At 39.2% G+C, this 22,393-nt stretch overlaps 2 protein-coding genes and 1 long non-coding RNA gene across 4 annotated transcripts in view; 1 reads left to right on the top strand and 2 right to left on the bottom strand.

Annotated features, from left to right (window-relative positions):
- Window positions 1-21,532, bottom strand: part of ITGA1 (integrin subunit alpha 1) — a 156,780-nt gene extending 135,248 nt beyond the window's left edge. Inside the window, exon 1 of one of the 2 annotated variants that reach the window (XM_077752498.1) lies at window positions 21,456-21,532. In XM_077752498.1, the coding sequence (XP_077608624.1) occupies window positions 21,456-21,516 (61 nt within the window). In that variant the 5' untranslated portion in view covers window positions 21,517-21,532. Of the gene's footprint in view, window positions 1-6,193; window positions 6,292-21,455 lie in introns of those variants that run through there. The other variant, XM_077752499.1, reaches the window with a different exon arrangement.
- On the bottom strand, window positions 6,359-9,812 carry PELO (pelota mRNA surveillance and ribosome rescue factor). The gene is made up of 2 exons (XM_077752500.1): window positions 8,849-9,812; window positions 6,359-8,553 (listed from the first exon to the last, which is right to left on the bottom strand). Exons 1-2 carry the CDS (start codon window positions 9,572-9,574, stop codon window positions 8,122-8,124), a joined length of 1,158 nt encoding a protein of 385 aa, XP_077608626.1. The 5' UTR covers window positions 9,575-9,812; the 3' UTR covers window positions 6,359-8,121.
- Window positions 9,187-18,123, top strand: LOC144222012 (uncharacterized). Its single transcript, XR_013332255.1, has 3 exons — window positions 9,187-9,277; window positions 9,775-10,040; window positions 17,556-18,123. It is a non-coding gene; the product is annotated as an uncharacterized LOC144222012 (long non-coding RNA).
- Window positions 21,533-22,393: the final 861 nt, after the last annotated feature.

Genomic DNA, 22,393 nt, shown 5'->3' with positions numbered 1-22,393 from the left:
TTTTTTTTTTTTTTTTTTAACTTGGAGCAGGGAGGGCAGGCTGTGGGAAAGAGAAAATCTTAAGCTGAACACACAGTCCAACTTGGGTCTTGACCCCACAGACCTGGGATCATGACCTGAACTGAAATCAAGAGTCAGATGATCAACTGACTGAGCCACCCAGTCTCCCCCACCCTTTTTTGCAATGTATTTTCAATCTTCCTCTCCTCCACATCAAATCTCATCTCCCCCAAAAGTGACTCATACCACTGTCAACAGGACACTTGGATAAAAAAAAAACAAAAAAACAAATTATGGTCACAGGATCAATGAGGTGAAACACAAGATTAAAATATGTTTTATATTCACAGAGCAATTTTTTACAACAGTGTCAAACAAAAAGTTCTAGTCAATGTTTACACTAGGACTTGATGAAAAATTCCAGACATAAAACTTCTGGAACTTCTGGAGACTTGAACTCAGAGGACCTCCCATCTCTGATAAATTTTACAACTAAAATCTGTTGGATTTGTTTTTCCTTAATTAGAATTCATCTTTAAAGTCTGGTTATCTGGAACTGTCATTCTAGGTATAACAGATATCTCTTTACGTACCATGGTTTTTTAATAATTTTGGAGGAAGATACTTGTGGAAGACATTATACTTCCTTGATTTCTTGAACAGGGTACACTGAGTGTAATTCAGTGTTTTCCTCCATGTGAACATCAGTTGCTATAACACAGTAATGTCCTCAGGCCCCAGTGAGATCTTCTAAGCCTTAGGCCTTTTTCTTTTGATGCTGTTTCAGGAGCCACCTGAGCTGCTACCTCCCTGTCAGCTTGGCCTCCTGTCATCATCTCTCCCTGATACTTAATTTGTTGACTGAAGGAAAGGAAAAAATTCCCAATTAATTTTTGGACACCCAAGAGTAGCATAGTTCCTGATACTTAAGATGCTTAGTAAACATGCAAATGTTGAAATAATGCATGAATTAATGATGGTAGGTTTAAAAATGTAAAAGGAAGCTTGCTGAAACTAGGTGTGAAATAATAATAGATGCTAAGTAAAGCCTCGAGGGGCTTGGTTTAATACATAGACTTGCAACAGTTTCTACATTTTCTAATTCTCACATTCTAGATAGAGTGCCATAGGACTGAGTTCCTGAGACTTATGAAGAGACGAAAAATAATAGTGTTTGGTAAATAAAAAACATATAAACTTTGGCCAATAAAATTCAGTGTTATCAAATAATTTTTCTATTTCTAGACATATCACCAAATAGACCTATTTTTGGACTTACTCCAAATAGAAAATGAACTGAGGAATGAATTGGCATTCTTGCATTTTTTAAAGGGTATTTCTTGACCAGGAACCTCCTCACATCCACTAGCTATGTGATTTTGGACAAATGATTTAATTTCTTTTGATTCAGTTTATCTGAAAATAATGACAACACCTTTCTCACAGGACTCTTCAAATAATTCAATAATTCATTCTAAAGTACTTTACCATAGACCTGGTCCTTAATAAGCATGTAATATGTTGTCCATTTCTGCATTTGGGACAGTGGAGCCAACCCTGCGCAGGGCCAGGCAATGTGACTGCAAAGACATTTTTCTCTTCTGTTTGTGGCCTCGTGGATACTGCTCTATCTTAGGCTTGGGTGTCCTACACCTAATGTGGCACCTTAAACTGAAATAAGCTCTAAGTCCTTTAATCTCCTACAATATAGAAAACAGGCACATTTCCATTACATGGCATTCTGTTACACTAGGATTTTAAAGTGGGCAATGTTAAAGGCTGAAGAAAGGGAAGTGAAGACAGTACTCCAAGTGCCCACAATTTATCGTAAATGTCACAATCTTCAGTAACTGGCACATCTCCTATATTGATACTACTTATTACAGAACTGAAATATTCACTATCAGAAGCAAAAATGATAGCCTCAAATTTGTTTGCAGACTACAGTATTGCACACAAAAGTGGATTTTCCTCAAGCAAATGTAGGAGTTTCACCTCAATTTAAGTGAACAAATTCACAGTATCTCAGTTTCTTTCCCAGTGTTATTTATCACGTTTCTTAAAATAAGGAAACTAAATACTGCAATATAAATGGATTATCTTATAAATTATTATACTCTGAAATCTATAAAGCACATTCTAAAATATGGTTAAGAACACAGATGGTGATACTATATATCAAACACCTCCTAAAAGGGAAGAATTCTTGCTATATACAGAAAGACAACAAATGATATCTTATCATCTCTACTTCAGTTTAAGAAGTATCTTTTGTCAATGCTTTCTATAATCTTCCTCATCTAACTAGCTCCTTATTGAAACTGGCCAATTTATTTTTCATTTTTAGAGATTACCTGCTACCTGAAGGTTATGTTAAGTAACTCCTCATATTGTTCTTGCCAAACTCCAAGACATTATTTCCCAATGTCTTAACTAGCTGCTCTATTGACTTTTGAGTCTTTTTAAAATTTTTTTTAATGTTTTATTTATTTCTAGGAGAGAGAGAGAGAGAGAGAGACAGCGTGAGCAGGGGAGGGTCAGAGAGAGAGGGAGTCACAGACTCTGAAACAGGCTCCTGGCTCTGAGCTGGCAGTCAGCACAGAGCCCGACGCGGGGCTCGAACCCACGAACCGCGAGATCATGACCTAAGCGAAAGTCGGACGCTTAACCGACTAAGCCACCCAGGCACCCCTTTCAGTAACACTTTTGCACTAAACTTCTAAAGTGCCAGGTGATCAGCAGTACACATAATGTATGAAGAAAATCTCGAGAAACACTTGTCTAAAATACCAAATCTCCCAGAATACATACACTGAAGCTCTGCACAAGCTTAAATATACTGACATCAGTATGAAGACAACTGTTTTATTTAGGGTTCTGAAAACTTTATCTGAAAATGTGATTCAGATTTTAGTTGCTCTTCAAGTCCTCACTTTTTGCTCCTTATGACTTATAAACTCATTTTACTAAAAATATTTGTCAAGAAAATTATGCCCTGACCAAAATCAATTTTTAAAATAAATTATTGCAGAATTTATGCCACAGTTCTGTCACTTGTGGTTTTGCAGGGAGTAAAAGAGGAAGCATAGTGATGGAAATCAAAGATGCCACATTAGGACAGGGAGCCCAAGGGCTAAGGGTTCAATAGCAGTAACACTGCTACAAACCTGGCCTGAATGAGACAGAACTTGTTAATTATTTCTGTGCTATGGAAATGTTGAAAAAAGTCTCTTAATAAATTTAACATATTCTTTTTTTTTAACTGGAACTTTCATATACTAAATCTGTAAATAAAATGTACATTAAGACCCATTTAAAAACCATATACAAAGGTAATTTGGCTTTTGCCCCCAAACTTAGAATTTTATCTTAAGAACTTTTAAAACTCAACTTCTATGAAATCAACACTTTGGCTCTTCTGTGTATATCTCTAGAATACTACAGAGCTCAATAGGAGAAAAAATAATTATTTGACCACATTATTGAAATATAGAAACACCTCTGCTTTGAATCCTTTTAATAGATAATGGAGTCAAGGAGCATTTATTTAAAGAGATTAAATGTCTATTTGCGTATGCTTTTGTCCCTGGCCTTTTTTCCTAGCTTTACTAATTCTTGCTAGCTCATTTTTTTTTTTCTCTCTCTGATTTCAGGTTTACTTATATGCTGGCAAATACTGTAACATTAACCTCAGCCAACTGCTTTTTCCTGAACTTCAGACCTGTGAGCACAATTAACTAAGGTACCTTATTTTTTTTTAAAGATTTTTTTTTAACATTTATTTATTATTGAGAGATAGAGAGAGACGGCATGGGAGAGGCAGAGAGAAGGGAAGACAGAATCTGAAGCAGGCTCCAGGCTCTGAGCTGTCAGCACAGAGCCCAACATGGGGCTCAAACCCACAAACTGCAAGATCATGGCCTGAGCCAAAGTCGGACACTCAACCGACTGAGCCACCCAGGCACCCCACTAAGGGACCTTCTTAATTAAGGGACTGAATGAATTCATTCAGTCCTTCATTTACTCCCCAAGTTTTTGAGCCTCTGTTGTGTGTTAGTGTTCTTGGCATTAAACATATGGCAATGAACCTAACAGACAATAGTCTCTGTCTTCAAAGAGCTTACATGATAGATGATAAGGAAACAACTAAATGAAATAAGCATTATAGAGAAAAGTAAGAAAAAGAGGGCTTGGAAGGAAATCTTGGAAAAGTTACCCATTTTTTTTTTTTTAAGACTAGCTTGGAAGACCTCACTGAGATGACATTTTAACAAAAACCTGAAGGGAGTGAGGATGTGAGCATCCAGAAGAGCATTTTAGATGTCCTGCAGGCATCTTCAAACATTCAAAACTGAACTTATTGTCTTTCCTTGTAAGTTAGCTTCTCTTCCTAGATTTCCTGTTTTTTTTTTTTTTAAATTTAGCCATTATGTTACATTAAAAAAAAAAGTCTGACTTACCCTAGTCTACTCTTTAACTCTGAACAACCAGAGCCTATGTCCTTTTGATCCTATCTCCTCATATGGCCTATTGACCTCTTTTCATTCCTATTTCATGGATTACTGTTACTGCCCTTGTTCACGCCAACAGTGTTTTTCCTGGAGATTTTCCTACTATGCATTTTCTTAACCAGTCTTCTTGCCTCCTCAAATTCATCCTTGATACTGCTGAATAGTTACATTTGTGAAGTGCAAAGTTTATCATGCCATTCTCCTGCTTAAACTCTTCAGTGGTTTCTCATTATTGTCAAACCCACTCTTTATTGTGGCATGGAGGGTCTGATGTGATTAGCACACTTACCCTGCCCTTCTCCTCTTTTGGATAACCTCTCCAGGTTTCTTTTCTCCACTTTACGTGAATTTACTGGCTCTAGCTCTATAAAGTTCATCCTAAAAGTGACCCCTTCCAACACTGTGCCTTCTTACAGTTTCTATGTTACTTTTGTAACAGTGATTTGTGTACATAGTTGTCTTTCCTAAACCCAGCTCAGTGCTTGGATCAAAGCAGGCACGAAAAACCAAATGGATAAAATTAAATGTACCATCCTGAATATAAATATAAGGTAAAAGCGTTTCTTTTTCCTCAAACCCTCAGCATCACCTCAGAAGGCCCTATTCAACATGCAGTTTAACATATTCTGATACTGAACACAAACATACAATCTTATTTGCTTGGAAAACCATCTGATTTAAAAGCATAATACTTCTTTCCCAACTAACAGCTTTACTTTGGGGAATTCAGATATATTCCATTCATCTGTATACTTTTATTTTTAGGAAGAAAATCTGTTCCAGAATACATGAATTGCAGAAATTATGAGTCACTTCTGCTAAAGATAATTTGAGGTTAAGAAAACTGGTCACAGGGATTAATAAAGGAAAATAAAATTAATGACAGAAAATAGGTAGAGATAAAGGAAAATTAGCTTCACAAACCAATCTAATGGCATTTGGGGGGGGGGGAAGATCCAATTTGTATATAAGAGGGTAATAAAAATGAAATCCAGAATCAATAATCCAGATATAAAATTAGCAAAATTCTTAACATATGTGGGGGACCAGGAAGAGAATAAATTTGATATGTATCATATCTAGAATAAAATGAAACAATCTGCAAATTTCTCATTTATTTTGACCAGGGTAGCAAATCTTTGCTTCTAAGTACCTGATGGTAAAAGGAAATTTACAGTAGAAAATTTCACTGAGAGGTATGTTTTCATTTGTAACCAGTCATTCCTTGCTAATGAATAGCAGTTGGAATTAAACTACTATATATGATTTCCAAAGACTTATTGTTCATTTTGCTTTTTACAGATTAGTAAAAAATAAAATTAAGTTTTTAAATTCTATATGCTATCACTATTTTGATAGTGACAAATATGAAGATTTATGTTCTTGATAATGGTATAAAATGTAACTTTAAAAATAGATGTTTTGAGGGTATTTTAAATACTTTATAGACAAAAAAATGCTTTTATTTCAAAAAGTTTTATTCATAGTTAAAATGAATATTGGCCAATTAACTCTTGAAAGACCTTGAAACTCAAATGTTTTTATCTATAGCTGGCAACCCCAGCCACAGAGGTTTATTAGCAGAGGGAGAATAAACTATTGCCTATGCTTATCAGATTGTATTATACACAGTAATCAACTAGAGATGTTAAAATACAGATTGAAACTCAGAAGGTCCAGACTAGGTCCTGGATTCTAGTTTCCTACAAGCTCTCAGGGTCCTGGGTCCAGTCTGCTGGTGGTCCACAGACCAATAGCAAGACATGAATCAGTGGTTCTCAGCCTTGATACCCAAAGGAATCACCTGGGAGATTAAAACAAAACAAACAAAACAAAACAAAACAGCATTTCTAGGGGTGAAAGTTTATTTAGTTTGGGATCCAGTCTGGGTATTGAGTTTCAAAAGCTCTCAAGATCAGGATAACAAGCAGCTAAATTTGAGAACTTATGACCTAAAATTTATTGGTCAGATTTATGGGTCAGATTCTGATTTCTATTACTGTAGATAACAGAGCTAGAAATAACCTGTACTGCACAGATTATAAGAGTAATATAGCCCCAAATCTCCAAATTCTTACTGAGAATATGAGTCATTATCAATCAGGTTCTAACATTGAGTCTTAGCAGTTTCATTCCTATATTACCAAATGATTTAATAACATGTTTTTCATGTATTTTAAAGTTAAGTATCCATGGATATAATGACAATCCAAATTATTTTTTGATTAGGAGGTAGATATCTAACAATGTAATTTTAAAGTATATGGAGGTGTTTATTCCTAATTACAAATAACAACAATAAAAGCTCACTTAGTCAGAAATTTATGAAAAATAACCCCCAACCTGGGATTTATCCCAGGAGAAAGGCCCAGACACAAAAAGGACATGCAAAAATTTACTTAGTATCTGTACTTGAAGTAGATGCCCAGGAATTGCAAACTGAATTATCACTTTTTTTTTTTATAGTGACTTTCCTAATTGTTTTGCTAAGCTAAGGTCTGTAAAAGGTCAGGATGCAATTTCACTCCAAGGTTCCCTCCCAAATTCTTAAAACTGCATATCAAAAATATTTAATGAAAATAATATTTTAAAGTCAGGTTTTTTGCAGAAATTCCCGCATTACAGTAAAAAGTAGTGGACTGTAAGTCAACTACTACATACTACTAATGATGTGACTTAATCAAACTTTCTGAACGGATCTTTTCACTCCAACTTAAGGTCTAAAGTCCAGTAAGAATGTGTAAGCACAGACTAATGCCACATAGTAATATAAGATAGCACTATGTATATTTATGATAAGCAAAATAAATATATAGTGTGGTAGTGCAAAAAAAATGGGGTCTAGTCTAGGGACTACTTTCAGCTTTGGTGCTAATTAGGCCATAACAAGCTAATCACATACTTTAATTTCATTTTAAAAAAATAAAATACTTCAAGTAGCTTATCTTGAAAATCCCTAGCAGGTCAAAGCTCTATGATCCAAAAATAACTAAGTGGTCCTCCAAAGCAAATATTAATTGTAAAAAACAAACAAACAATCAAAACCTCACCAAGAGTTTTCTTGAACATGACTGGCTTAACAAGTTTCTTAAGAAAAATATAATTTTAAATTTGTTTTTTAGAACAGTCTACAATTATTTGGCCATCATTTAAAACAGCAAATTTAAAATTTTAAGGTGTTGAAAAGGATCATTAAACACAGTGCAATAACACTATGCAGAATTAAAACAAGCAGTATAAACTGCTGATAAAGAAATGCCAAACAGCTTTTCCTAAGGAAGAAAGGAAAAACATTTGGGATTTTATGATCTATCCCAAAGAATATATAGGTATTCTTATTAAATACACAAAATGTTTTTGAGGACTGCAAATAACTCAAAGTTTCTATATAAATTATCCTATTTAATAAAGATGGTAGTACGTGGAGGTTATTTCCTTTTAATTTATTGTTTAGTTTGAATTCATGTCCTGCCAATCACACAATACCTAGTGTGACTAAATACATGAGAAATTCCTGTAAGAATCACAAAGTGCCTTGCAGCTTTCTGTCAGGATGCTAAGGAAACATAACACTGGAGACACAGGTTGTCTCAATTAGAAGTTTCAATCATTAATCTTCCTCAGAACTGGAATCATCCTCTTGGTCAGAGAGTTCAGGGACAGGGAAGCGGAGAATGGCAGCTACTCCAGTCAACTGACTGAGCTGTTCCCCAGATACATGAAGACTAGAGAATATCCTAACAGTGCCTGCGTTCTCTTTCACACTGTCCACCAGCTTCACATATCGGCTCCGTGTGGCTACATCCTGGTGCCTGAAAAGCTCATCACTGATGAGCAATGTGTCAATTGCCATAGCCTCATTGGCCTTCTCCACCTGCTTGAGTCCATAAAAAGCTCGGTCAGGTTCATGTTGTAACATTTTATAGAAGTCATCCAAGGCTTTTACTTCCCCAGCGGCTTTAGTGTCTGAAAGGCGGCTAGCTACAGAAGGGTCACAAAGGGCCTCTTTCAGGGAGTACTTGTGTCCAGAGGAGGCATGTACCTAGAATCACAATTATGAAAGTTAGGCAAAAGAACTTCTTAGAGTACCCATTAATCAGCCTGCAATGGCCTAAAGCCAGAAGCACTAATAAAGCTTTATAAGTTTGAGGACTTGAAGCAAAGTTCACTGTGTAAAAAAACCCATTTAACAGCTTTTTCATTTCATTATCTCCCTTACACTCACAGTCCAGAAAACACTTTCTCCTCTTGTACTTTTCCTAGTTCTAAAACCTAAGAGTTAGTTGATACAAACCCCTCTGCCCTTTCTTAATTATCCTTGGATAAGACTGTTTTACCTGAAGGAATTTGGACCGGTTTTCCAGGAGCACTTTGTTGTCGGTCTTCACTGCTTGTTGAAACATGTAGTCACAGAACTGCTCCCTCACGAATCCGGGGCTGGCCACCAGGATGCACTTCACAACGTCAAAGTTTATGTGGCGCTGGATAGCCTGGACCACCTGTTCGTAGAACCGCTCCAAGGCCCGGTCATGCTGGGAACAGTTGCCTTTCCGTTTCCTAGGGATGTTCACCTCCACCTTGGCCCGAGTGAGGGTCATACTGGGAGTGACTAAGCAGATATGGGCGAGGCCTTCCTGCATGACCACAGCCGCCACATCTGCGCTCCAGGCTGGGTCACAGGCCTGCTCGATGCGCTCCAGAACCACACTGTCCCACTGTTTCTTGGCCAGCGTGAACTGGCGGTTAGGCTCCAGCTCGATGGTGTGGTAAGCTCCCATCTTGACATACTCATTCTCTTGGATGTTGGTCCCCTTAACCCGCAGCTGGCAGGCTTGAGAGTCAAAATCGATGGCCTCCACGCAGAGAGTGAGAGTAGTGCGGACCCGGTTGCTTCCTACGCTGCCCGTGGAGGACTCAGTCTGTACCTTGCGGATGGTGGAGGCGCGCAAGCTGTCGCCCACCTGCACTAGATTGTAGGTGTGCCACATGTCCTCAGGTTCTTCGGGGACCAGGGTCACCTGGCCCGCATTGTCTTTCTCAATGTCCTTTCTCACGAGCTTCATGACTTTGGCGGGGATGCACAGGCAGCACAAGAGGAAACGAGAGGGTACCCGGTGGGAAAAGGGCAGAGGGGGAAAGGGAGTCTAGGCCGGGAAGGGGGCGGGGTCTGGTTCCTACAGGCACTGGCGTGACGGGAAGGAAATACTCTAGCTCCGACTCAAGCGGCAGAGGGGAACACTTACTCTAACCCTTCTTTTCTTAGTTTCCGGGCGCACGGCGCCACACCGGCGCAGGAAACACCGCAGCAAACACAGTCTTCTCCAACGTTCCAGCCGCCAGCACAGACCCAGAGGCTGATGCAATGAAGGCGCATGCGCAGCCCGCGTCCCGCCTGCCGGCGCACGTTTTACGTCCCCAAAGAGGAGGCGGGGGTGGGGGTGGAGTCACAGTTCGCGCGGGCGCAGGCGCACGAAGCGCAAGGTTTCTGACGATTAAACCGACGGAGGAAAGTGCTCGGAATCTTTGGTGGTAGGTCATTTAATGCTGAACTTGGATTTCCTAAGTTTTCTTTTCCACACCTGTTTGTGCAGAATCTGAGGAATATGCAGTGCAAATTATTTTTTCAGCTGCGTGCAGGTGCCACTGTACACCTCTAACCCGGCTGAATGCAGTGTTAAAACTTAACTAAAAGTAAAAGGAATTCTCAAAAGTGCCGACTTGGCCCCACAGTTCTAAAATGTACTCCGCTTTGCACCTGCCTTATCCGCACTCAAGCGCTGCACGCCTGTTGGAGCTGGTATTTCCAGACACGGTTTCTAAGAACGACTGGTCACGGTCGGTCTGGGCTCAGAGCAACGTGCCCAACTGTTTTCTGCGCTTAGTTACCGTGTCTGCACGATCTGACTAACCCAGATGTTAAAGCACTGACCCCAGAGAGAGAAGAAACCATCTGTGGAATTTACCCCTGGGTGGACCTCTCAGTTGCTTGCCCTGATGTTCTGGGAATCCCAGATTCCAAGATCGGCAGGCTCCGCTTTCTGCAGCTCAATAGCCTGTAAAATGTTTAGGTTGGGGGTTGGGTCGCAAAAGCTCAGGGCGGGATCTTCACTGCCAAAGTTGAGCTGAGAGCTGAGAATACAGGAAATGGGGAAAATCTGATGTAGTAGGACCAACCCGACTGAAAGGCTACGGAATTGGTTTTAAAGAAAATCCTTAAGTCACTTAGCATTTTTATGGTGTGGGGGTGTTGAGAAGTGGGGACTGCTTCTTAACAAGGTCAGTAAATAGAAAAAGCCCATCAGAGTTTCCTTGAGAGTTAAGATAGAGTGGAGGGCAGAGGAATCTACACATGTATCTTCTCATTCTTAGGTATGGCACTGAAAGGGTAGCTTGAACTGGTGAGACCAGGATGAAAGGAAGGAATCTGACTTCGGCACAAGTCTTGATACATCTCAGTTATCTTCCTCAGAGATTCTAAGGGGACACACAATTCCCATCTAAAGCTCTAGTGCACATTAAAGTCATTGTTTTGTGGCTTCTCCTCTTCCTTGCTCTCTACCTCCCTTCCCTCTTCCTTCCACACCTTTCTGTCATACTAAATGCCCTCACAATTTCTAACTCAGACTGCCTTCTTCCACTTCCAAGAAAACCCTGAATCTTTTGAGTAAGGAACTGATCACACCAATGTGTAAAGACNTGCCCTCACAATTTCTAACTCAGACTGCCTTCTTCCACTTCCAAGAAAACCCAGAATCTTTTGAGTGAGTAAGGAACTGATCACACCAATGTGTAAAGATGGCTTGCCTCTTCCCAAAGATTTCCTAACTAGGAGAGAGTTACTTTGAGTTACCTCTCTCTAAAGTCTGCCAAAGATTAAAAACCACAGAATCACAGTGGCAGGCATATAGTAGGATCTTAATAAATGTTCAGTTTTTAATGAACAGTTATCATTTATTGAATATTCACCAGGTACTTTCCTATACTCTTCTAATCCTCATCTGTAAATATTTGTTATCCTCATTTTGTAAATTAAGAAAATGAATTACAGAGACATAAAGAAATGTATTCAAGATCACATAACCAGCCTTTAAATTCAGAACTGCTTAACTCCACACCCTCTCCTCTGTTCATTGTTGCAGATTATATTATGGATGCTTGAAATCATCCACTGCCACTTCCCTTTGTCACCTTTACCAGTTAAAGACAGCTTAGGAACCAACTGAGAGGATTTGAAAGGCATTAGTCCCTTCCTTGCTTTTATTACTTTCAAAAAAACTCCTTATATTCTTCTCTTCAACATGGCTTTCCTTCGGCCCAGCCTAGGTCACCATTATAATCCTAGAGAAAAAATCCAATATTCTACTTAAGGAAAATACACATATATTTCTACAATTAAAACCTGTAGGAAACCCACACTGATTGTTAATTCTGTGGTTATTTAAAAAAGTTTATTTAAATTCTGGGGCAGACTGCTTTGGGCTGCCTTTTTAAACGTGCTTCATTGATTGAACATACTACAAAATTTTTCATAGAATTACTATTTGATCTGAAACAGAATTATTTCTTAGTAACTGGAGCTTACTTTTGAATGATCAGATGTTTTCTCTCAGGTTTTGTGTTGTAACTTAGTATTTCCAGACTAATCACTACATTTTTATTTTGAGTTATTTGAAGTTCCCATTCACTACTAATTAAAATCCAATTCCTTGGGATACAGGGCCTCCGTGGTTTGGCTTTACATGCTTTATTTTCTCCTTGCCCCCTCCAGCACCCTGTATTCCACCACAGGAGTAATTTTTGTTCTCCATACATCCTGGGAACTGTCTACTTTGCTGCCCTTAACTCATGATGTTCTCTATTTAAAATGTCACTGCTTTTCAGTCCTGCCTCCATANATGGGATTGTATGTGTGAGAGATGTGGCCAATATCAGCAAATATGTATATATATATATATGCATATTTATATGCATATAAATATATATATATATTTAAATATTTTTTAAATGTTTATTTTTGAGAGAGACACAGAGTGTGAGTGGGGGAGAGGCATAGAGGGAGACACAGAGTCCAAAGCAGGCTCCAGGCTCTGAGCTGTCTGCACAAAGTCCCACGCTCACCCTCTGAATGACATATCATGACCTGAGCTGAAGTCGGACGCTCAAGTGACTGAGCCACCCAGGCGCCCCTGAAACCCTGAATATATTAATTGGAACACCTATGTTTTCTTTCTTGTTGAACTCTAAGTAGATTCATCCTTTTACTCTTCCACTGACCCTTGAAAATTCCCTAGTACATAGTAGGCATTTATACATGGATGATAACCTGAGTGGATCAGATATAAAGTGTGGCAGCTACATGAACATAATCACAGACAGTTCTTAAGGCCTGATATTGTAATTAACTATAGTTCATTTAATAATGGTTTATAAAAAGTAATTCCTCTTATTTTAAAACTGCTGTAAGTTACAGCAGTTAAGCAATATATAGCACTATATGGTATTTTCATTCCTTACCAAAATATGCAAAATCATGAGAAAACAAACCATGATTTACCTTTGTTACTTTAAATTCTAATCTTATGTTTATTGGCTTCTTAAAAATAGAAACCTTTATATTAGTAACTTTATATCTATTTTTTATATTTATATTAATCTCTCTAGAATAAAAAAAAGTTCTCAATTTGTTGTTTTTGATATAATTCCAGTGTCTCAAAAAGAGAACTGGGCTAGAAGTCAAACATCCTGGATTGTAATTCTTACCCTGTCAATTGTTTTTACTCTAACTTTTGGCAGTCCTTAGTGTCTTAGAAACTCAATCTTTTTCTTAAGAATTGAGGGCATTGAATTCAGTAATTAAAATTGTCTTAATTATAAAGATTATGCTGCAAAAAAATGTTTAAAAAACTAAAACAGTAGTCATAATCTCACTCTCACATTTATTTTCAATTTTGCATAGTACCTTTTGAATTTGATTCTTCCTAATGCCCACTGTAGTGGGAAAAGATTGATACCAAGTTTAATCCTTGCACACCAAGAGTCATGATATTTCTAGGTAGGCTATAGCAATAAGGCCTCGAACCTTTCATTGTAAAATCTGAGTGAGATGATTGGTGTTGCCTCTCTTATTTGATACTTCTCATAAGGTTCTAATGAGATTATGATACTTTGTTAACTGTAGAGTTCTATAAACATGTGAGATATATAAACAAGAATGCCTGACCTGAAGCTAGAAATTTGGATCAGAGATAGCAGGGGATAAGGGTTCACCTTAACATGATTATAATTACTCAATCTTGGAAAAATAACTGGTTCAGTAAAGCTGACTGATGAATAATCTGTTGGGTACCATTATTTACACTAGCATCTCTTCTGCAGGGAAACCTTAGGTCAGTCCTACTGCATGAGTTCATGCTGAATTGGATTACAGTCCTTCTTCCTGTTATAATAGTATGTAGAATGTTAGAAATGGTTTGTATGGCAGCAGCAGGGCTTATGGGCTCCTGAAGATGGAAATCTTATTTGGATATCCTGGGCTTAGCACAGTATAGGGGTTGTATAATTGTTCTTGTTTCTTGTATTTTTTTTTTTTGCAAGACTTAACTTTCTTTTTTTTTTTAATGTTTATTTATTTTTAAGAGAGAGAAAGAGACAGAGAGAGAGAGACAGCANATTTTAAGAACTGGTCAATATCTATGTGTTTTCAAACTTTAGTTGGCAAACTAAAATTATAGCTAACAAAATGATTTTGAAAGTACACTGTAGGGGCGCCTGGGTGGCTCAGTTGGTTTGGCTTCCGACTTTGGCTCAGGTCATGATCTCACAGTTGATGGATTCAAGCCCTGTGTTGGGCTCTGTGTAAACAGCTTAGAGCCTGGATCCTGCTTCGGATTCTGTGCCTCCCTGTCTCTCTCCACCTCCCTTGCTCCTGCTCTGACTCTCTCTGTCTCAAAAATAAATGAACATTAAAAAAAAAAAAAGAAGGTACACTGTAATTTATAAATTGAATTAGGATTATAGAGTTTATAATAAAATATGCGATCCATTAGTCTTTGTTTTATCTAAAAATGCTTTTTAATGTTTATTTCATTTTTTAGAGACAGACAGAATGCGAGTGGGGGAGGGGCAGAGGGAGGAAGACAGAATCTGAAGCAGCTCCAGGCTCTGAGCTGTCAGCACAGAGCTCCATGCGGGGCTTGAACCCACAAACTGAGATCATGACCTGAGAAGAAGTCTGATGCTTAGCTGACTGAGCCACCTAAAGCCCCGCCATTAATCTTAGTCATTTGACATTCTAATATGAATTAGGTATCCTATTCAAATGTAAGAATTTGCATTTATTATGGCAGATCGCATATAATTCATATAAAGAAGCATATTTTGTCACCCCTTTTAATACTGAAATTATAATATTTTTTTCAGATTAGATTTTTTTCAAATTAGATTTCTCATTTGTCTTATTTATAGAGATCTGTTTGGATAAAACAATGCTTTTGCACATAAAGTGAATTCTTAACACCAACCAGTGCATATATTTTAATCTCCTTTTAAGACTTTGTTGACTTTTTAATCTTCCTTTTAAACTACAGAAGGCATTAGATAAAAATCAGGACCCTTCATACCTGTTTTAGCCCTAGCGCTAACCACCAATATGACAAAAATTTAGGGTTTACCAAAACTAGCCATTGATCCTAGTGCAGCTGGATTAATGTTTACTTTATTGCCACCTATCTCCTGAGGGAGAGTATTCAGAGGAAGCTCAGTTCTTAGGCAGCTCATGCCAGAAGAGCAATTATCCACTGCATCAGATAGAAAAGAACTAAGAAGAGGAACACTGTTTATATCTTTGTATCCAGAAGGAGTGTCATTGGTATCCAGGAGTATGTTTGAAATTTTATGTTGCGATTTTTAAAGATACAAGGAAATGATATAAAGGAAGTGATACAAGGAAGATATACAAGGAAGTGATATAAAATTACCATGTAGATTTACTGGGTGTTATGTCTATGATTTTTAGATGCACATTTTCCCACTTTTCAACATCTCTGAACTTAGGAGGTATCTAACAATCTAACAATTATAATTAGATTGGCATCACTTTTCTTTCTCAGTGGTACATAAAATAATGGTGCATCATTCAATTGATTGTGTCTTTCCTTCAGTTAGATATAAATGTGGGTATATATATGTGTGTTTTATATATATATATATAAAATTTAGGTGAGGATATAATAAAAAAGAGACAATCTGATCTTACAAGTATTTTATGACTTTGTCTATGTCTTTTGAGATTCATTCAATTACAAATTTCAAGTGCCTATTATTCTTAGATGCTAAGGATAATAAAGAGGCTACCCTCAGAGGTATTGAATTACCCTATCATGTAAGATAGTGGTATTATAGAAGCACCAGGGGCTTAGATGTTTCTGGGAAAGGGAGACCTGTATACTCCAGTGGGTTTCTTGGAAATGACATTCATGTGGAGACTTGAGGGTAAGCAAGCAGTGTAAGTAACTGCTTAGGCAAAGGCCTGGAGACTTCAGAGGAGCTGGCACAACAGAAAAGCTAAAAGAAACTCAGTAATCTTGACAGGAATATATTCAGCTCATTTACATCTCTTGATACTCTTCTGTACTTGCTTTGAGAGTGAATACAATTCTCCAGTCACAGAGCACTCTGGATGGGCAGTATATTCTGATTTAGCATTGTGGCAACAATTCCAAATATCTTTCATCTCAATTTTCTAACATGAATTCAAATACACTATTTTGTGTTTCATACAACAGAAGGATTGTGTAGGTAAAGAATAGCATTTTGATCCCTAATTTTCTGAATATGTTTTAAACATGAGCTACTTTTATATTTATTTATATATATTTTAAAGGGCATATGAAGATTTAGCAAGTTCTAAATGTAATGAGAAGTTTGTTGGGTTGGAGGTGGAGGAACATAGGCAGAGGAGCATCCATCTGAGGAAGCAAACTCAAGTTATCAGCTGTGCCTTGAGTTTATGCATCAAAACAGCATCATGACAGTAGGGAGGAAAACAGGCAAACTAGTTAAACATATGTATAAACACACACACACACACACTCCTGTTCTTAGTGCCTATGTATTAAACAAACAAGCAAACAAACATCCTATGAATGTATTGCTGCCTTTACACATATAATGACTAAAGAGTTTCACCATCTTCAGTAATTTTTGACAATCCACTGTGTGCCACTGAAGGTCATTTTTAGGAGTTTCTGTTNATATATGTAATTTTTTTTCTTTTTAGAGAGGAGAGGGGTGGGAAGGGAAAGAGAGAGAGTCTAAAGCAGAGGATTAGATGCGGGGCTAGATCCCACGACTGACCATGAGATCATGACCTTAGCCAAAATCAAGAGTCAGACACTTCACTTACTGGGCCACTCAGGTGCCTCTGGAGTTCATTTTGAATAGGAAATCTTGACTGAAGAAACTCACAAAGGAAGACCCTTTACTTTTAAGCTAAGTAAAATATTTCTAGAAGAGACAGAGAACTCAATTAGGTGCCATTCTATATATTCTTAATATCCAGAGATAGTAGTCTTGAATCATCATCTAATTTCACTGTGTACCTAAAAGTCATGAAAATAACAGACTCACATCATTAGTTATGTCCTTATGAAATTTTTTTAGACAGGTATTGTTAGATTTAACATTTAGAGGGTTGAGCAAGAGGGAAATGGAGTTGCATTTGGATAGCTTGTGTGGCATCTCACAGCATGAGACTTGAGATCAGAGATCTAAGCTGAGCACAGGCTTTGCCTTTACTAGTTGTGATTTTGGAAGAATTAATCTCTTAGCATTTTGGCTTCTTCATCTCCAATATATGGATAATAGTTCTAAATTTTTTCCTGTTTTTGAAATTAAGATGAAATAATACATGCAAAGTTTTTGGCACAAAGCCTTACACAGAATATGTTCTCAATAAATATGTGCCTTTCAGCATTAAGTTGTGCCAGTTTTTCTCTGTTACTGTATGTCTTTTTTTTTTTTAATGTTTTTTTTATTTATTTCTAGGCGAGAGAGAGAGAGACAGCGTAAGCAGGGGAGGGTCAGAGAGAGAGGGAGTCACAGACCGAAACTACCTCTAGGCTCTGAGCTGGCAGTCAGCACAGAGCCCGACGCGGGACTCGAACCCACGAACCGCGAGATCATGACCTAAGCGAAAGTCGGACGCTCAACTGACTAAGCCACCCAGGCGCCCCTGTTATTGTATGTCTTGATCTTTATCCCTTGGAGGTTTAATTCTACCATTTAGACATGGCCAATGAGAGGTTGGGCAAGGAATGAGAGGGTGGGAGGAAAGGAAGGGGTTATCCATCTCCCCTGCTGCCTCCTGGTGGGGCTTCAGTTTTGGCTCTAGCTGCATTCTTCTCCCTATGCCCCAGCTCCTGTCCAACAGCCCCTCTCCCATAGCTAGAGTTCACAGTCAACCTGACACTGTTCACTCTGCATGCTTAGGGGCAGTAATGGCTTTTCTGCCCACTGTTGCTTCAGATGCTTTCTCATTATTGTTTGTCCTTAGGTGCTCCACCATCTTTTGTCAGTTCCTTTAAAAGCCTCTGTAAATAGTCCCTTTTATTAAACTTTCTTCAGTTAAATCCTTTATATGTGTCACTGGTTTTTTGCTGGGACTTTGACGTACATAAAATAATCTTGACAAATCATTTTAAAATATTAAAAGCTAATACAAGACAATTCTTAATCTAATGGGAAGTTTATTGGGATGGTGGTAGTTAGTTGTGGTGATATAAACTCACATTTATAAAATTTTTTAATGCTTATTTACTTTTGAGAAACAGAGCATGAGTGGGGGAGGAGCAGAGAGAGAGGGAGACACAGATTCAGAAGCAGGGTCCGCTCTGAGCTGTCAGCACAGAGCCCTGAATCTTGAGATCATGCCCTGAGCAGAAGTCAGACACTTAACTGACTGAGCCACCAGGCACCCCGAACCCACATTTCGATAGCTGATATGATATATTATTTCACATCATGAGATTCGAGGTCAAAGATCTAAGCTGAGCACAGGCTCAGCAGGGGGTGGTGGGAAGGTAAGGTGGAGTTCTTTTCTGCATGGATAAAACAACAAGATCATAACCACAATAGCAAAATGAGCATATAAGGCGAAAAAGCTATCATGGGAAGTGTACATTTTGGGATTTTGGTAGGCAGAATAATGGTCTCCCAGATGTTGTGTCCTAATCCCTAGAACCAGTGAATGTTAGTTACCTTATATGGCACAAAGGACTTACCACCTGTGGTTAAATTAAGGATCTCAAGACAGTAAGATTATCCTGCATTATGCAAGTGGGTCCAATATAATTAGAAGGATCTTTATAAGAAAGAGGCAATAGGCTCAGTCACAGAAGGAAGGCTCAGTGTCACAGAAGGAAATGGATGATGAAGCAGTCAGAGAAAAATTTGAAGATGCTGTACTGCTGGCTTTGAAGATGTAGGATGGACCCACAATCTAAAGAATGCAAGTGGCCTCTAGAAGCTGGAAAAGGCAAGGAAATGGATTTTCCCTGATAGCTTCCAGAAGACATGCAGCTCTGTCTGCACCTTAATTTTAGCCCAATGTTACTTCTAACTTACAGAACTGTAAGATAGTAAATTTGTCTTATTTTAAGGCAATAAATCTGTGGCAATTTGTTAAAACAGAAATAGGAAAACAATACAGGTATAGTAGGAGAGAGAGGGTGCTGGATTAGGGCAGACCGTGAATGGGCTGTTCAGAATTTTGGATTTTATCTGAAGACAATAAAGAACCATCAAAGTGTTTGTTTGCTTGCTTGAGGTTGGGTTCAGATTGGCAGCAAAAAGAGCTGTCTACAGTTAGTGTGCACTGGTAGGTATGGTGATGGGACCCCAGGTTAGGTGTGGACTCCAAATTGATGAGAAGTGTTCAGGAAAGCTAATAATATGATGACTGGAAAATCAGCAAAGGCGAAGAAGAAGGCAAATTTAAGATCCTTGTGAAATGGGCATAATTATAGCACATATGAGGAACTGACTGATCTGACACAATAAATTAAAAGTATGGTTGAGTTATATGTACATACACATATTCACATACACAAAAGGGACTTAAATTTTATAATTTAGAAATATCTATGTTATTCCTCTTTAAGTCTCTTTCTGCCTTAAAATGCCATACCAAGGCATGTTATCCCAACAATTGTGGAAAACCCACAGTGTGCAACTTGTGACTGTTTTAGGCATGGGTAAATAAAGCAGTTAAACCTAAAAGATCTTCAATATATGAAATCACAGCTTATTGACCTCTATTTTTTTTAAGTTTCATTTTAAAGTTTATTATTTTGAGAGTAAGAGAGAGAGAGAGAAGATGTGAGCAAGGGAGGGGCAGAGAGAGAGAGAGGGAAAAAGAGAATCCCAAGCAGGTTCCAGGTGCAGAGCCTGGCAACAGGGCTGAAACTCATGAATAGTGAGATCATGGATCATGACCTGAGCTGAAATCGAGTCACCACTTCACCGACTGAGTCACCCAGGCGCCCCTCATTCTTTTTTTGGGGTGTGTGTGCAAATTTTATTTGATCCTTTCCGTACTAGTGACTGCTTTTTTGGTAAACTGAAAAGGGTACAACTTGAATAGTTAGACAACTTCAGACTTTGTATAACAACAACAAAATGCAAACAACCTCCAAAAAGTTTGAGCTGGAGAGGCATCATAGGTCAAAGCGCAGTGACAGTAGCTGTTAAGTTAAACCATTCACTGGTTGTAAAGCCGTTCAGAAGTCTCTACAGTTCGGATTACCGGACACTTCCTGAGTAGTGGGAAATGTTTGTATGAAAAGGCAGTAGTTCTTAATTAATTCTCTTAATACCACCTCACTATGTAAAAAGTTTTGCTTACTATAATCCACTTCTCAGAGATCTTCATAAGAGTTAACCATGCTTGAGCATCTAAATCAGGGTAAACTGGCTGAATAATCCCTGTTTTTAATGGCAAAATGCTAAATTAACTAGTACTAATAGCATGCCAGCAACAAAGACACTGAACTTTGAATATTGATGATATGCTAAACCCAACCATTAACCAAACCATTAATCAGGTCACTTTCTTTCACACAATGTTTCTTCCATCTGCCTTCTTTTACCATTATGACTTCTCTCCTCAGTAACTGGTAAAAAAAGATCTGACTGTGGGTTAATCATTTGGAAAATCTTAGGAAATGCTATGATTCAACATTTTTCTGAATTGGATATAACTTTGCATTTCTAATGGTTTTTTAAAGTCCTCGTGAAAAATACCTTTTAAATACAAGTAACAATGCTATATTTTGCATTTAAAAAAGTCTTCTCTGTGACAGTTACAGAATAAATGTTCACTATCCCTTTCTCAATTTCAAAATGTTCCTCCTCCTTATACAGGAACATCATTTCAGGACTAGAAACAATTTTGCCTCGCATTCCTTTCTTTCCTCTTTCGGCAGCAGAAAAGATTTTAAATACTTGACAGCAACAGAATGCAATAATGTCCACTCTTGAGTAACCTGAGGGTAGGACCTTTGCATATAAATCAGGCGCCCTCTACTTTCTTCCCTCCCGACGGGGGGGGGGGGGGAAGGGGGGGAAATGCCCTTCAGCAAAGTCCTAAAATACAATGTAAACTGTCAAAACAACTTTGTAAAGTCATTTTTACCTTGTAAAGTTTTCAGCACTGTCTCCCTCGTACCTCTGCGGGGGAAGGTTTTGAAACACATCAAAACGATTATCAAAAACAAAACGCAGAAACTCCTTTCTGTACTCAGACTTGCCCAGACTACCTGAGTGTCCCAAACTGGACCGGCGCTCCATCCACCTCTCTGGGCCAGAGCTCTCCGTCTCTCTACCCAACAACCACCACAAGCCCTGAGCGCCGCGCGCAGATGCCCAGAGGAGAGAAGGGTCGCTCACCGGTGAGGAGGCAGCAGCAGGCGACACCCAGCCCTAGGCCGGCTTGGCGTTGGGGTGCCATGACCCGAGAGTCCGCAGAGTCCGGAGACGCGCTGGACCGGAGGGCAGGACTCGGCAGAACCGGGTTCGCGAGCCGCGCGCTTTGGGCCACTCGACCGCCGCAGGTCTGTCTCCGGCCCCGGCCGGTCGCGGCACCCAGAAGCCGAAGAGTGAATTTCCTGTGTTTCCGACGAATGCGGCTAAGTCCTCTCCACGCTTTTCACATCTCAGACTTACTGCCCCCACGCCCGCCCCTTCGCGCGCTCGGTCTCTGAAATCCCACTGGCAGGCTCCCAGCCTCTGTCCGAGACATGGACAAATAAAGCCAGCCTCCCGGGTTCGTGTTTAGGCTAAAGTCCACCAGCTACGAAGCGAACCTTAAAGGGATATCTGCCTTTCATTGAGAGGGTGAGCCCGCTCTCCTCGCCAGCTCCCTGAGCTAGTAGGAAGGCGGGCGAGGGCTGGACCTTCGGCAGGGGTGGCCAGCGCAGGGGCCCCGCCCTCGCACCCTTCACTTCTCCCCGGCTCGGCGCGGGGAGCGCACTTTTCAAAGCCCCGGGGCTCCTCGGTCCTGGAGGGGAGGCTGCTTCCCTGGCGTCCGATCGCGCAGAAGGAATTAGACGGCGTCTGAGAGTGAACAGATCGGGTGTCCCCGCCTCCCTGACCTGCGGACACTTGGGCTTCGCTGTCCTGTTGTCTGGCACTAAGTGTGTGTACGTGGGAGGGGAAGGGGCGTCTACTCCGAGACGCCCCCCACTGAGGGTTTTGCTTTCGCTGATGAAGGGTTCGCTTCGTTTATGGTGACCGTGGTTAAATGGTGGTTGCAGATAAACTTTTCTTTGGGATGACTATGATAAGCAGGAGAAACGGAGAAAGGAAAAAGAACGGTAGAAAATAAA

Source organism: Crocuta crocuta, unplaced genomic scaffold (genome assembly GCF_008692635.1).
Source record: "Crocuta crocuta isolate KB4526 unplaced genomic scaffold, BGI_CrCroc_1.0 scaffold181, whole genome shotgun sequence".
Classification (NCBI taxonomy): Eukaryota; Metazoa; Chordata; class Mammalia; order Carnivora; family Hyaenidae; genus Crocuta; species Crocuta crocuta.
The sequence above is the reverse complement of the archived record's forward strand: the minus strand, read 5'-3'. Positions and strand labels throughout refer to the sequence as shown.